Genomic DNA, 17,782 nt, shown 5'->3' with positions numbered 1-17,782 from the left:
TATGGATGGGCCTGTTATGGTCGCTTGACATGGAACAGCGCAGCAGTTTCTTGTTGTTAGACATGAACCGTACGAGAATCGGGTGCAAAATTAATGCCAAATGAACAAGTTGTGTTCATACAATTTTCATCGGATGAGATGTTTGAGAGTCGTTTATTTATTGCTAGTGGTATATTGCGTAATTGATGGCCGATGATTACTTTCACGGTGTACATATAATGGTGTATTGTTTGGTTTGGTGTATTTGGGTGGAAGGTACCTGTCCTCAGATCGAGTGTTATGTCAAGAATACCATCCACGTGTAAAATACAATTATTCCCTTTTCTTTCCCTAAATTTTCCATTATTTAATGAAGAATAGAATTTGATTAGAATGTATTTTTGTAGCCGTCTATCAGTACTGTTTCCAAAATAAATTAAGATTATGAAGATGTTGACATTAATTTTGTTATTGTCTCTTCCAATTGGACAATAAACACATTCTATTGGATAAAAGTAGTCACCTTTAATTATGAATAATTATGTAATGAAACGTGTTATCAGACACTTTTTTTAAATTATTTATCAGATACTTTACATTTTACCATTTTTTTATACTTTTTTCTAATTTGAGAATTGTTAAGAATTCTCGCATTATATGTAAATTATATTTAAATAGGGATCAAAGGTAAAAAATGACATTTATTGTCAGTTTTTTTATAAAGTCTGTAATTTTCCCTTTTTCTCAGCATGTTATTTTATTTACATCTTTTAAATTTATATTTACTTTAAAACAGAAAAAATTCTTACTGTATGAGAAGTCTGTGGAAGGTGTTAAATGTGACAATTGATAGTAACATTTATGATCATTGTTTTAAATAAATATTCATTAGAGTGGATAGAAATATGTATGTTTTGAACAATCTAAGACAAAAAAAATGTGTTACCGAGATATGACCCTCAGGTGAAAATAAGGTCAAAAGTTGTATTTCATTAAATGTTATATAAATATGGATATTCTGAACAATTTATGACAAAAATAAAGTCTTTATGACCAGGGGTTACCGAGATATGACCCTCGGGTGGAAACAAGGTAAAAGGTCAAAAGTTGTATTTCCTGCCAACTTTAAAAAATATGTTTCATTAAATCTTATATAAATATAGATATATTCTGAACAATTTATGACAAAAATAAAGTCTTTATGACCAGGGGTTACCGAGATATGACCCTCGTGTGGAAATAATGTCAAAGGTCAAAAGTGATATTTTCCATCAAATTTCAAAGATATGTTTCATTAAAGCTATTATAAATATGGATACTCCGAACAATTTAAAACAAAAATAAAATCGTTATGACCATTGGTTACCGAGATATGACCCTTATGTAAAAACGAGGTCAAAGGTCAAAAGTCGTATTTCCGGTCATTTTGTATGAAAATGTTTTATTATAGTACATAGGAAAGTGCATATTCTGAACAATATAAGACCAAAATCAAACCTCTATGATCACTCGTTGTCAAGATATAGGTCGAATACAAAAATAGTCTAAATTATTGCGAAAATCGTTATGCAAGAATGTCAAAGGTCAAAAATGATATTTCCCGTCAAATTTCCAAAATATGTTCCATTAAAGCTAATATAAATATGGATATTCTGAACAATTTAAGATAAAAAATAAAATCTTTATGACCAGGGGTTACCAAGATATGACCCTTATGTAAAAACAAGGTCAAAGGTCAAAAGTGGCATTTACGGCCATTTTGAACGAAAACTTTTCATTATAGTACATAGAAATGTGCATATTCTGAACAATTTAAGACCAAAATCAGACCTATGATTTTGATAAATCCAAGATGGCCACCAAAATGGCCCCCAAAAAACCCCATGGGACAATATTTCGTCTTGGGAACATCAAAAAATGTTAATTACATATATTCAGGATTACAAAAAAGTACATTAAAAAAATACATCATGGGGGTGCACGGTAACCCCTCCTTCCTACCCTACTATGTAGAGGCACGTCGAAGATAAAGTCTTCTAGTCTTCATCGCAGTGAACACTGTGGAACAATACATTGTGAACGCCGAAGTACACGGCGGACAGAGTGACGTGGACTGTTATTTTGCATTGAATATAGCTGTTTGAAACGAACTGTATTTGTATTTGACTATTAAATCATTTAATTAGGTGATCATTTAGAATAAAATGATCACCTATTGTTATTGTATGAAATCTTTATTGGTTATCCGCAACGAAGTTGCAGGATAACCTCTTGTGATTGTACGAAATCATCAACATCAACTTTTTATTTTTCTTCTTTCTTTCTGTATGATTTTTGTGTAACGCTTTTCTCTAAAACTTGCAAACATAACATTTTGTTACCTATGTTAACATTTTGACATTTATGTAACGTCGTCAAGCGAAGCTTTTCATGATGTTTACAATTGCGCAACGTGACGTACGATTCTTATTATTTATTTCTCTCTGTACAGATTTTGTGTAACAAATATCTCAAAAAGTTTAATGTTAATGATTACCAAAATTTTACAATGTCTTACAAATACTGTAACTTAGTCCTAATAAGCTTTTCAGCGTGATCACTCATCCATGACGTCGCGTATACGCCATTTTGTGAAATCACATTGTCAATCATATCTCCATAATTCATTATCACATATTAATGAAATTCACTACACGTAAACTTCAGGTCAAAGGTAAAAGTATTAGCAAATAAAATATTGCGTGTTTCAAGGTCATGCGCGTGAAATCGCGCATTAAAATTTTAAAAAGCTCAAATTTAAGTTTTGATCAATTTAGAGCATGAAATAGGCCATTTGCGTGTTTCAAAAAATTACTGCACAAAAACACATTTTTGCGCACGCGATTTTTAAAAAGGGTAAAAAATAAAATTTGATGTATACATCATATTCTACTCACAATCCTTAGTACATTCTCCGACTTTGAGTCCATTCCGACTTAAAATAACGCTATACGAGCACGTTAAAAATGACAAAATGCGCACATTAATTGTACAAAAGTGCTAAAAATGGTAAAAAATAAGGCCTTTTTAAAATGAACATAACTCTTCAGAATGGCAGGTGACCCCCAATTTTTTTAACTTATTATGGAAGCCAATAAGTTGTAGATATAAATATATATACATATTAGACGTACAAAATGGTATGACGTCATGAAATGGCCACTTGAATTTAAAAATTAGTAATTTTTATCTTTTTGTGTGGGTTATCACATTCAATAGAGCGCATCTCCGTTATTTGAGCCCGATTTTTGCAGATATTTTAGTATGTGCTTGCTCAATTAATTATCTTTCTCGTGAGTTGTCAACATTTTTATTGTGATGACGTCATCACGCGTAAAAACTTGAATAACCTAGGTCGTGTAATTTCAGCTACACCATACATTTGAATATCTTATAGCTCCTCAGAATTAAAGGTGACCTTGAAGATTATAATTTATTATGAAAGCTGATGAAATGTAGATATGAATTCATATCAAAATTAAGCCTATCGGATGTTGTGATGTTATCATATGGCCAGTTGAAGTTAAAAAGTAGTTTTTAAATTTCTTTAGTCGAAGTTATACAAATTTCAAAGAGCGCGCATTGCGCTTCTACGTGTCAAATTCTCTTCCAATCCTTATATTTATTTGCTCAATTCATTATCTTTCGAAATTGTCATCTTTGAGTTTATTTTGATAATCCCATCATACCAAAAAATTTGAACTTGATGTGTGTCCCATAATTTCACCTATGCTACACTGTATATAGATATACAGTATATACTGTACATTGTATATGGCATATAATAGGCATAACTCAGCACTATAAGCGTATAATAGGATGGCATACATCAACATTTTCCTATCGTATGTTAACGTACGTACATGTTTAAAAAAAATTAATTTCATTAAAATGATAAAAATGATCACCTATAATTCGTCAAAGTGACGAATTAAATTCTAGTGAGAAATTGTTTTTGTTAAAAAAAAAATTTCTTCGCAATTTCTTTCTGTACAGATTTTGTTTAACAAATATCTCAAAAAGTTTAATGTCAATGATTACCAAAATTTCACAATGTCTTTCAAATACTGTAACTTAGTCCTAATAAGCTTTTCAGCGTGATCACTCATCCGTAACGTCATTTATACGCGATTTTGTGAAATCACATTATCAATCATATCTCCATAATTCATTATGACATATTAATGAAATTCACTACACGTAAACTTTAGGTCAAGGGTAAAAATATTAGGAAATAAAAACGCACGCGCACGTAGGGTTAAGCGCGTGAAATCGCGTGTTAAAAATTTAAAATGCTCAAAATTACGTTTTGATCAATTTAGAGCATGAATTAGGCCATTTGCATGTTTAAAAAATTACTGCGCAAAAACACGTTTTTGCGCGTGCGTACATAGAAAACGTAAAAAATAACAATTTCTTGTACAAATTGCGTTCTACTCATCTTCCTTGGTACATTCACCAAATTTGAGTCCATTTCGACTTAAAATAGTGCTATACGAGCACGTTAAAAATGACAAAATGCGCACATTAATTATACAAAAGTGCTAAAAATGATAAAAAATAAGGCCTTTTTAAAACGAATATAACTCTTTTGAATGGCAGGTGACCCCCAATTTTTTTAACTTATTATGGTAGCCAATGAGTTGTAGATATAAATGTATATACACATTAGACGTACAAAATGGTATTACGTCATCAAATGGCCACTTGAATTTAAAAATTAGGATTTTTTCCGTTTTATGTAGGTTATCACATTCAATAGAGCGCATCTCCGCTATTTGAGCTCGATTTTCGCACAAATTTCAGTGTGTGCTTGCTTAATTATTTATCTTTTTCATAAGTTGTCAGTGTTTTCATTTTGATGACGTCATCATGCATAAAAACTTGAATAACGTAGGTCGTGTAATTTCACCTTCGCCGTAAATTTGAATATCTTACAGCTCTTCAGAATTGAAGGTTACCTTGATGATTTTAATTTATTATGAAAGCTGATGAAATATAGATATGAATTCATATAAAAACCAAGCCTATCGGATGTTGTGACGTTAACATATTGCCAGATGAAGTTAAAAAGTAGTTTTTTCATCTTTTTCGTCAAAGTTATACAAATTTCGAAGGCCGCGCACGGCGCTTCTACGTGCCAGATTCTCTTCCAATTCTTATATTTATTTGCTCAATTCATTATCTTTCGAAATTGTCATCTTTATGTTTATTTTGATAATTCCATCATACCAAAAAATTAGAACATGATGTGTGTCCCGTAATTTCACCTATGCTACACTGTATATAGATATACAGTATAATACTGTACATATTGTATATGGCATATAATAGGCACAACTCAGCACTATAAGCGTATGCATCATGTCATAGGATGGCGTACACATTAGATGTACAAAATGGTATGACGTCATCATTTGGCCACATGAATTTTTAAAATAGGGTTTTTTCCCCTTTTGTCATAGACCACTATATTCAACAGAGTGCAACTCGCTTATCTGTGATCGATTTTCTTTTAATTTTTAATACATTCTACCTCAACCAATTATGTTACTTATGAGTTACCAAGATTTTCATTTGGATGACGTCATCACGTCTTAAAATTTAAATAACGGTGGTTACGTAATTTCACCTACAAGGTAAATTTGAATACATTACAGCTCTTCTGAATTAAAGTTGACCTTGATGTTTATAACTTATTATGAGAGTTGGTGAAATGTAGATATTAATTCATATCAAAATTAAGCCTATCGGATTTTGTGACGTTATCATATGGCCAGTTGAAGTTAAAAAGTAGTTTTTTCATCGCTTTCGTATTTGTTCGTCAACTATCTCAAAAAGTTGAATAGCAATGATCACAAAAATTTCACAATGTCTTTCAAATATTTTAACTTAGCCATAATAAGCTTTTCAGCGTGATCACTCATCCGTGGCGTCACGTATACGCCATTTTGTGAAATCACATTATCAATCATATATCCATAATTTATTATCACATATTTATGAAATTCACTACACGTAAACCTCAGGTCAAGGGTAAAAATATTAGCAAGTAAAAATGCGCGCGCACGTAGGGTCATGCGTGTGGAATCGCGCAGTAAAAATTTAAAAAGCTCAAAATTACGTTTTAATTAATTTAGAGCATGAATTAGGCCATTTGCGTGTTTCAAAAAATTACTGCGCAAAAAAAATATTTTGCGCGCGCGATACTTACAAAGCGTAAAATTTGCAATTTTTTTATACAAATCTCGTTCTACTCACCATCCTTAGTACATTCACCAAATTTGAGTAGGTTCCGACTGAAAATAACGCTATACGAGCAGGTTAAAAATAACAAAATGCGCAAATTAATTGCATCAAAGTGCTGAAAATGGTGAAAAATAAGGCCTTTTTAAAATGAATATAACTCTTCAGAATGGCAGGTGACCCCCAATTTTTTTAACTTATTCGGGAAGCCATTGCGTTGTAGATACATATTCATGTACACATTAGACGTACAAAATGGGATGACGTCATCAAATGGCCACTTCAATTTAAAAATTAGTAATTTTTATCTTTTTGTGTGGGTTATCACATTCAATAGAGCGCATCTCCGTTATTTGAGCCCGATTTTCGCCGAAATTTTAGTATGTGCTTGCTCAATTAATTATCTTTCTCAAGAGTTGTCAACATTTTTATTTTGATGACGTCATCATGTGTAAAAACTTTAATAACCAAGGTCGTGTAATTTCAGCTACACCATACATTTGAATATGTTATAGCTCTTCAGAATTAAAGGTGACCTTGAAGATTATAATTTATTATGAAAGCTGATTAAATGTAGATATGAATTCATATAAAAATTAAGCCTATCGGATGTTGTGATGTTATCATATGGCCAGTTGAAGTTAAAACGTTGTTTTTAAATTTCTTTAGTCAAAGTTATACAAATTTCAAAGAGCGCGCATTGCGCTTCTACGTGTCAAATTATCTTCCAATCCTTATATTTATTTGCTCAATTCATTATCTTTCGAAATTGTCATCTTCGAGTTTATTTTGATAATTCCATCATACCAAAAAATTTGAACATGATGTGGGTCCCGTAATTTCACCTATGCTACACTGTATTATAGATATACAGTATATACTGTACATATTGTATATGACACATAATAGGCACAACTCCGCACTATAAGCGTATAACAGGATGGTATACATCAACATTTTCCTATTGTATGTTAACGTACGTGCATGTTTAAAAAATATTAATGTAAGTAAAGCGATAAAAATGATCACCTATAATTCGTCAAAGTGACGAATTAAATTCTAGTTATTAGTTTGTGTTTGTGTCGGGCAGTAATATCGTGACATACTGTATTATTAAAATTTTAGCCCTATTATTATTATTATTACAATGAGGTTCAGTACTACTATTAATATATATTATTATATTTACAGTGAGTATAGTATAGGCCTAGCCTGGTAGGCTAGTAGTAATAGTATCAAAAAAGCTGCTCACGTTTTGTGGTTGCTGTCTGTCACGCATCAGTGAGCATCGGTGGCTTACCGAAGAGTCGATTGAGTCCGAAACGAACCGATGGAGGAACTCTCGTACGGGAAAAAAATCGCCGGCGGATCGTTTTGTGTTGTACAGATTACTACTGTGCTGTGTGTGGTGTATTATTTGAATTGCTGTTTTTCCCACTGAGGGCAGTATTTCACTTGGCAACTTGATGCTTTTTTGTGTAAGAAGAGTAAGCTCTGCAAAAACACATTTTACCCATAAAATACAATGAAGTTAAAGCGTTTTTTATTGAGGTATTATCCACCAGGTATGTCTACTATTTGATTAAGTTACATTATTCTTCAAATGTTTTATATTTAATTCATTATATTTAGGAACACCGCCACATTATCCAGCCACACACGGCGGCAGCAGCTCCTGAACGTAACATTGTGTTTGTGGTAAGCCTTCTATTGGTTGGCATATAATCAGGGACGTTTCGTCCTATTTTTAAAGTTATAATAAAAGCATTTTAACCGACCTATCAGCACTGAGTGGACATCTTTGCTTTACTCGTAAATCCACGGAAGCCATCTTAGAGATGAAAAACGTCCTGATCTGTCAATCGCAAAAAAACAAAAATAACAGCTTTTTTGTGTGATTTCTGGATCGGCATGTATTGTTAATTTAAAAATCTCCTGAATGAACAGAGCGTCATACTAATCTTTGCCCGTGTATCGCCATGTAGCAGATTGGTATTATCGCCTGGTATGGTTTTAATTCAATTTAACATATATATTTTTCATTCCACAAAAAAGTTAAAACTTTTCATTCGTCACAACATGTCAACAACACGAAACATCACTTATCACAGAGGGCGGTCTTCAGTTTTGGAAAAAACATAATCAGTATTTAAATAATGTATAAAATGTGCAATTAAATATTACAATAACATTAAATATTATTTTAGCATGTATGTGATAATATTTTATATCATAAAACCTTACCGGGCGACACCAGGCCCTCCCGGGCCTACCAGGCAAATATTAGCATTACCCGAATGGAGGGTCAAATGAAAAGAATAATGTAAAATGCACATACACTCTATTTTGCCTAACATCTTTTCTGTTGGATTAAGAAGCAAGATGCACGTAACACGAAATTCATGTATTTTGCAAGAAATTCTTTCATGACAGTCGGTGTTTTGGGCATTTATTTTCACAGAGATAACATCGACATTTCTCATATTAAGACAATTTAATTATTATCTTTTAAAACACTTCCGTTTAGACTATCAATTTGGTGCACATCTTTTCATGTATGTCAGATAACCAAATAAATTGTATCTTTTTTATTGATCATTCTAGGTATTATTTTGGAATATGAACAAAGTCGAAGTCAGATGGTCAAAACAAAATCTATAGATCTTCTAGATCTAAAACCAGAGTATGTAGTACTGCCCTGTAGTATCTATTTTATATCTTAAGCCCTATCTACATAATTATATTAATTATTAGATTAGTTTGATTGACAAAATAAGTGTCATGTTCCCATAATTCCCATAATAATATTGTAGTGATATTATATTCTATGATTTTCTTAATTGAGTGTTTTTTCAATATTTATAGGACAGATGTTGATGCCTTGTTGGACCAGATAGCTCAAAAAGAAGCGCTGATTACTCCTAGTCGCATGGAACAAGTTCGTCAACTTATCGAGAAACTTCAGACCAAACTTTCTCAGTCTGATGATCACAAATTCTTTCTTTTTAAGGTAATAAAGAAAGTTTTGTTTAAGTAACTAATTTAGGTTGCTTGATACCCAGTTATAAAGCTACATTCACAGTCTGAATTCAGTGGCTGGATTAAAAAAAACACATTAAAGGAAAATTTACCAAGAACCATATTTTGACAATGTATTTAAATTTAGGATGTACATACTATATTTATGATTTCGCCGCCCGCATTCGCAGTAAAGCCGTCACCATAATTTGCTATGACATCAAGTGTACTACCTTATGAGTTTTCATTGTTGCTAAACATACAAGAGATAGTTCCCGTCATTTCAATTGCTAATTTTACCTGCATTAGGTTTAGCCGAAATGTTTAGTCTGTTATTTGAAGAAACACTTCAATAGCCAGATCAGCAAAAGAAATGTTTCTAGCTACTCTTTCGGGTCGATAGACTAGTCTCGCAAAGTGCGCAAATTTCTAGTAAACACACTTTTTAAATTAAAAAATAAAATGTTGAATTTTTTTATTGTTTCTTTTGCCTATCTTAGATATTGCTTTAAAATGAATTGAATTCCAGCATATCAAAGTCAACTTCTCAAAGTCAATGTCTTTCAAGCTCTCTAGTAAACAGTTTCGATAACTGAAAATAGAGTTTTGTGGTTTTTTGTTAACATGTTCAAGTGTATTCATTACTACTATTTTAGGTTCTTCGAGCTCATATACTTCCGCTAACAAACGTGGCTTTTAACAAATCTGGCTCAAGTTTTATAACAGGGAGTTATGACAGAACATGTAAGATCTGGGATACAGCATCAGGGGAGGAACTGCACACGTTGGAAGGGCATCGCAATGTTGTCTATGCAATTGCTTTCAATAATCCTTATGGGTAATTAATTATTACAATTAATTAAATTAATTCAGAATAGCAGACCTGCTGCCAACTCTCCTAAAGGGAGTTTTAGGATGTTGTATACTGTATTGTCTTTTTGTATGCGTTTATTCTTCATATCAATCAATAATAAATGTTATTTCTCAAATAAAAACAAAGTACAGATAACAGTTTGTATATATATATATATATCTCCTGCTAAAATTCAATTTCTCCTGATTTTCTTTTTTTATTTTAAAGAGATTTTATATTATGATTATTATATATCTTGATAATGTAAATGATATTTTCAGCACCCAGTGTTTAATAAATTAAAAAATGAGTTTCCACTTTGGCCCATCTGACAATGGCAAAACTCTTGTTTATTATGTTTTTAAATGCAAATATCTATATAGAGTTTAGTACCCTCTATGGTTCTCTGTATTTTGTTTTATTCATAAAGTTATATACTGTAGCACCTTTCTATAGTAAGGGCAGATATTTTATTTTTCCAAGTATCTCCATCGACCATAAATTAAACTTTTCAATATTTGATGAGAGATTATTTTATTCTTTAGTGATAAGATCGCAACAGGTTCATTTGATAAGACTTGCAAGCTATGGAGCTCTGAAAGTGGAAAATGTTATCACACCTTTAGGGGCCACACAGCAGAAATAGTAAGTACAGTGAGTCAGGAGTAGATTTAGCCCCACCCCCTTCCCGCTAACAGCCATGTCCTTTTTGCCTCTTAAAAAAAATTAAATACTGACTACACTTTGAAGAGAACGATCAAACAACTGACGGTTCTCACACAGAACACTCATCTCTAAGATCTCACAGTGTTTACAGGCAGAAAAAGTCTGATTGTTTTTCTACTTTCTGCTTGCGAGTGTTCCATGCCAACTAGGGTAGTGGGAGGTGTCATTTTATCATGAATTTGATGTCCGACAATCTAGGGTTGTCATTCGGTGTCAATCTAGGGTGGCTGAAATATTTAGTGTCCGAATCCCTTATTTCAAAATTAGGTTAGAGTGAAAAATCAGTACCGATATTAGATTATGAGATTAAATTTATGAGATAGCCAATGGGGCGATTCTGGCAGTAAAAACTTTTCTTAGAAATCTTCCGCTTTTAAGCTAACCTTTTTATTTCATATTTTTAGTTTATCTTTGTGACTTCCAAAGTTTGGTTTTTCATCTTCTTTCTCCAAACAGGTATGTGTCGCATTCAACCCTCAGAGCACCATTGTAGCTACTGGTAGTATGGATACCACAGCTAAGCTATGGGACACTCAATCAGGGGCAGAAATATGTACATTATCAGTAAGCAAATGCACAATACATTCTCTATAATAATTCTTTTTTTAGTTTTTTTGTTTTGGCATCTAAATACATTATGCCCCTTCTATGTCAATTTTGTATACCTTCATTATTATTATTTTTTAAATAATTGTTAACCCTTTTTAACTGGTGGTCACGACTTAAAGTTGTCCGCAACTTATTTTGACCACCATCCGCACATTTTTGATGTTTTTTTTTTGTTTATTGTAATTTTCTTATTTGCAATTTGTAATTTTTATCTTTTATTTCAAAATGTGTGGAGAAACTAATAAAACAAATAAACAAACAATTTCTAATAAAAGATAGCCCAGTGTAAATATCCTCTGTTTAACTAGCCTTGTTCAAATCTCAAACAAAATATAGTAAACTTTTAGCTTGGACTACTGAAATTACATTTGACAAGCAAAAAAAAACTAGTGTTGTCATTGGGCATTTAAGATTTCCTGACTTGATACCTATACAAGTAATTCTTAAAATAATAATAATAATAATTGAATAACATTTATCAATGAATAATGAATTATAATTGGTTTTATTTGGTTTTTTTTCAAGGGACATTCTGCTGAAATTATAGCATTATCCTTCAACACGATTGGTTCTCAGATTATTACTGGATCATTTGACCACACAGTGTCTTGCTGGGATATCAGAAGTAAAAGGTAAATTATTCACAATTTTGGTAAACAGGTCATGTGTAGGTCATAAACAAGTCATGAATATCTCATATGTAGGTCATCAACAGGTCATTATGTAAGTCATGGTCACATGTAGGTCATAAACAGGTCATAGAGCTTTCGATTTTGATGTTCACGTCATCGTCTACCTTTTCGCGGTGACTGTACACCCAAATATGATTTAAATTTGCATGTCTGTAAAAACAGAATCCAAGTTTGTCATCTGGACATACAATTTACAAAGTTCGGTTTGGAAACTTAAAAAAAATGTTGATCCAACGTATGCGAATAGTACTTCCATATGATCACATAAGTAGGTTGTATGTCATCGCAAAATCAAAAACTTTCTATTAATAGTACCCCATCAGCTTTTGTTTGTTTAGTTAAAGGACAACTTGACTGGGGACCATATTTTAGTATTAGTAATGTACATATGATTTCAGAACCATCTCGAGATTAAGGATATCGCCGCATGCGAGCGCCGTACAGCCGTCGCCGTAAATTGCTGTGACGTCACAGGTGCATTGCAAAATTTTCGTCATGAGTTTCCTGGTAAATCGCATTTCTAGTAAACACGCTTTGTAAAAAATATAAATGTTGATTTTTTTTATTGTTTCTTTTGCTTATCTGGACTCATTATGTAGATTTTGCGATGCACCTGTGACATCACAGCAATTTACGGCGAGCGCATGCGGCGACATTTTAAAAATATGGTCCTCAATCAACCTTTAACACTTTGACTGCCAAACACGAAGATCTTCGTTTTTGGAAACACAACGCTTGACTGCCAAACACGAAGATCTTCGTTTTTCGTGTTTTTTTACGAAATCCGGTAGATAGGTTAATTATTGGTATATACTATAAATATGGACACTTATTCGGTCTGGACCGTGAATATTTTACTTTTTGAAAGTAACTAATCTGGTTACGAACGATTGTCAAAATGGTACCTGTCGAAATAACATACACCGCGCATCACAGTAGCGCGTACAGCGATGGTTTGGCGCATTGTGTTTGTTATTTGAATAAAAAATAATGGATGAATTTTCAATATGAAGTCTTTAATTTTATTATTGTATGTATACCCTAATTGTTTTGGTGCTTCACTGTAAGTGGCCGAGTTTCACGCAACAAACTTGTTTAGAAATGGTATGAATATTATCATCATTTTACTAGCTAGGCTAGTAGTACTAGGCTATAGCCTAGGCCTAGGCTAGTCGTAAAACGGTTCTGGACCAACTTTAGGCCTAGTTAACTAGGCCTGGTGTCTTTACTATGTGGATTTTGGCGAAACATTGATGTAAGATTTATGATTTATAAAATGTAATACATTTTTCGATAGTGATAACTTGTTTTTATAGGCCTACCGGTGCCGTGTAAGTAATTTTTCGTTGTTTGTTGATCTCACCGGGCGATATTTTCATTTTGTGATGTCTTGCACAAAATCGCGTATATCTCGACTTTCTTGCGCAAAACTACGAAAAACTCAAAAAGTGGGTTACTTTCATTTTACTATTACGATTTACGTTCTTGGTACCATTGTAAAGCTAAAATCTTTTTGATTATTTTAGTCTAAATTACATGTAAATCAGATCACATACGTAGTTTCAATCAGCTTTGATAAAAACATCGAATTGGGCTATAAACGCTGGCGGTGGCAGTTTCTAACTGGAAAAACCGCTGGCAGTCAAAGTGTTATTGTTAATGTAATATAAAAAGTAGTGTATATTTTGTACATTTTTTTTTGCTAGGCAACTATACACATTGATAGGACACCGTGGTGAGATAAGCTCAGCCCAATTTAATTATGATTGCTCATTAATTGTTACTGGTTCAATGGACAAGTGCTGCAAGATATGGTCTACTGATAATGGCAAATGTGTTGGTACTTTGCGTGGACACGAAGATGAAATTCTGGACGTGGTGTTTGATTATACAGGCCAGTACATTGCAACCGCTTCTGCTGATGGTAAATATTTGTTTATTTCTGATGTTTTTTATTCAGATGTTTGCCTGATTTTCTTCCCTCCATTATTTTATCGAATACTAATTACTTCAGAGAATACTTGTTGTAGTAAGAATATTTGTACCACCAGCAGCCCTAAAGCTATAATCATGCTGTAAAAGATGTGGCCCACTGAATTTTCATGAAACATCCATATTTTCATTAACTTTCCTAAGTTTTAGAAAATAAGGGAGAAATCGAAAGGGTAACGTGCAACATTTAATTATTGAGTATGCTTGAATTGGAATGACCCAAAATTCAAGATGATGCTTTTTCTTTCTATAGGTACAGCACGTGTATACAATGCTGTAACACATCAGTGCGTATGCAAACTTGAAGGTCATGAGGGAGAAATATCAAAGGTTAGTCGGGATGTTACTCACTTTGTCATACAGCTTCCACAGTGCTCAATCGTCTGTACACAGTAGGGTATGAGATGGACCAGTACCTCTAAGTAGCCCCCCAAATGTGTACACTGGACTGCCATTTTTAAGTCCTTATCCTAAATCACTTGTTCTAACACTGATCTGCTGATTGTATAGCTATACTTTGCGACGCTCTGCTTTAAGCACTCGGCCACTCTACTAGTCAGAAACCAATTTTTTTCTTACTCAGAAAATGCTATTTTATTTGTTGTTTATATTTTTTTTTAATAGATTTCATTTAACCCTCAAGGAAGCAAAATATTAACCGCAAGTGCAGATAAGACAGGTCGGTTGTGGGACTCTAAGACGGGTAAATGTCTACAGGTTCTAGAAGGTCATACTGATGAAATATTTAGCTGTGCTTTTAACTATGAGGGTAGCACTATTATTACAGGTAAAATCAATTGCTAATAGAGTTTTGGCAAACTTGCGTATATGCATACATATCCGTATCAACACATATACGGATACATATACGTTTTAATTTATGACGTTTTTTATTTCTGTTAGAGGGCTAAAGGTATGTACTGTAGGATCAGTCATCGACAAATCTAACCTAGACCTAGCCAACATTTTTTTCATCTTAGTAGGTTTCTTGAAAAATGTTTATACTAAACCCTAAGTTTTATGGAAATCGTTCATTTTCTTCGGCATCCGTTTCTCTATGGAATGCGTTGCTTATTGAAATCAGTCAGGCAATTTCCACCAGTGTCTTCAAATCTCTCCTCAAAACCCACCTTTTGAATTTTTAATTTTCAAAATTTGTCTGTCTTTGAAAAGCTCATTGAGGCTTTCAGCATAATGCGCCATATCAAGTACCAGTTATTATTATTATTATTATGTCTGAATTTTCTTGAATAATTTTAAAAAAGAATAGTTTTGCTGGTAAATGTGATCCGTGCCACATTTAACTTTATTTTCAACAAATACATCTTAAAGGCGTGAAATGTAATCAGTATCATGCACTGTATTATGTGTGTGAAGTAATACACACATTTTACTTGTACGTATACAGTACATATGTGGAGGTTTAAAAGGATGCTTTCATGTCCACTTGGGTTTTCGCTAAATAGGTGTTGGCTGTTGTGTTAAAACATGTATTTCCTCTATGAATTCAGGGGCTCTACTATAGTAACCCCTATTTTGATAGAAAAGAGCCTTAAAACACAAGCAACATATATTTCGGTAAATAAAGAATTTATCAATAATATATTAGTTTTGGTCAATCTTTTCTTTTTTTTCAGGTAGTAAAGATAATACCTGCCGTATCTGGAGATGACGACCTTACTAATAACATGTGACTCTCAATGTTAACAACCGCAGTTTTTGCAGTAAATCATTGTTTGCTGCAGCAATCTTTAAAGAAGCCAAACTATTTTGCCATGTGATGGTTTGTACTTTGTCTTTGTTGTGCTTAGATTCTATGATTTCAGATACAACAATATGTCGATCATTGAATATAAAAGAAATATGGTGTTAGTCAAAAAATAGAATTATGCTATATTGTTAGTACAGCCAACTCTCCCAATACCAGACCCTTTTGCTCGCCTGTTATGTCTGGTTTTCCAGAAATTATGGTATTTTGAATGTGTTTTTAATGTTAAAACAAGTTGGGATTAGGTAAAGCTTTCCCGTTTTTAGAAAGTCCGGTATTGGGAGAATTGACTGTATTATACTGGTATCATTTCATATGTTTTATACATCTTGACAGGTGTCAATATACATATTGTTGTAATAGATATTCTTTAAACTAAATAATCACCATATGGCCACCACATACCAACAGTTTTTCTGGATGTGTTTGTTAACTTGATTTTTTTTTATAATTTGCCATTGTACAATATGACTTTGAATAATTTGAACAATTTTGAATATAATAACCCATATTTTGTGTAAATAAAACTTGAATGAAACAATGAATTCATCAGACAGACGAAAGTTATTATATAGAACCGTCATATCTTAATATAATTATGTATATTTAGAGCTAGGACTTGTGCTGAAATTTCCAACTGGGTCTCTCTTAGTGTTAACAGTCATATTTTGAACATTTATATTAAAAAATTGCAATAACTGATGAAATATACTTTCATTCCAAACTTCCATCTTTTGTACACACTTCCAATTTATCAATCGGATTTACATTAGCTAAAAATACATTGCAATTATTTACAGAGAATATAAATAAAAGTAAGTAATATTCCATCCATCAGGTTGTAGCTGGGTAGTCGAGCATGACGCACCGTTTTACAATCTGATAAAAATAACTAGTACAGCATGACATGTTCCTGCATTTTGTTTTGATTTATAAATACACACAACGGGGTGGTTAAAAACATTAGCTTAGCATTTATTGATCAGTAAGCTTAGAAAATACACCCTCTCCCGACTCCACATCCGCTATGTATAATGTAACATGCAGTAGTCACTGTGACATCTCCCAGCTAGCTCTGTCGGCACAGTTTAGAATTCAGAAACTTTCAGCTCTGTCTACACTTTCAAACTAGTTTGACAAAAAGGTTTGATGTGCCCAAATGTGGTAGTGATATGCCCAAATGTGGTCGTGATATGATGTCAACTTGTCCATATATGGGCATATCACATTTGTTGTCACATAAAGTTTGACAGCTTTAGTTTGAATGTCAATTTGTATTTGAAAATGCTTAAATTTCAAATGTCACTCACTCTCATGAAACTTAATGATTGTCGACATTTCAAAAGAAATGTGTTGTTTTGTATAATAGTGTTTAGCTACCATAACTTGATTTGTTAATTTTATACACCTTAACCAATTCTAAACCGTCCAACTGTATATACAGTACTGAGCATTATGTTTAAATACTTTAGCGAAGATTAAATTGATGAATGAAATTGTAATAATATTGTTAAGATAATAGTATAGTATTCTTGTTCAATTAAAACAATTAAATTGATTGCATTTTCAATTTCAATGTCTTATTCACATTTGTTTACGCACATCAACGATTTTGTATAATGTTCATCGTTTTGATTTCTCATCAAATCAAATAAACATTTAGTTCTATAAAATTAACACATTATAATTTTGTAAACATTATGTTTAATTTACATGGCTATTTTGGCCTATTATTTTCCACAATTTACATTTTAGTAGATCGGCTCTGTAAAAAGCTCGTGCTGGTGAAATCAATCAAAATACAGTGTATTTTAAAGTCATGCGCATTAACACATTTTTGTTAATCCGTTAGGGCATTAG

The 17,782-nt window shown here is 32.6% G+C and overlaps 1 protein-coding gene across 1 annotated transcript; it reads left to right on the top strand.

The window, feature by feature from the left end:
- The first annotated feature begins 7,717 nt into the window (after nucleotides 1-7,717).
- LOC140048599 (uncharacterized) lies at nucleotides 7,718-17,406 on the top strand. The gene is made up of 11 exons (XM_072093351.1): nucleotides 7,718-7,829; nucleotides 8,869-8,947; nucleotides 9,130-9,274; nucleotides 9,939-10,120; nucleotides 10,681-10,780; nucleotides 11,318-11,425; nucleotides 11,996-12,102; nucleotides 13,869-14,086; nucleotides 14,408-14,484; nucleotides 14,779-14,941; nucleotides 15,792-17,406. Exons 1-11 carry the CDS (start codon nucleotides 7,790-7,792, stop codon nucleotides 15,824-15,826), a joined length of 1,254 nt encoding a protein of 417 aa, XP_071949452.1. The 5' UTR covers nucleotides 7,718-7,789; the 3' UTR covers nucleotides 15,827-17,406.
- The last annotated feature ends 376 nt before the right edge of the window (nucleotides 17,407-17,782 follow it).

The sequence above is a fragment of the Antedon mediterranea genome, chromosome 5, assembly GCF_964355755.1.
Source record: "Antedon mediterranea chromosome 5, ecAntMedi1.1, whole genome shotgun sequence".
NCBI classification, from domain to species: domain Eukaryota; kingdom Metazoa; phylum Echinodermata; class Crinoidea; order Comatulida; family Antedonidae; genus Antedon; species Antedon mediterranea.
The sequence above is the reverse complement of the archived record's forward strand: the minus strand, read 5'-3'. Positions and strand labels throughout refer to the sequence as shown.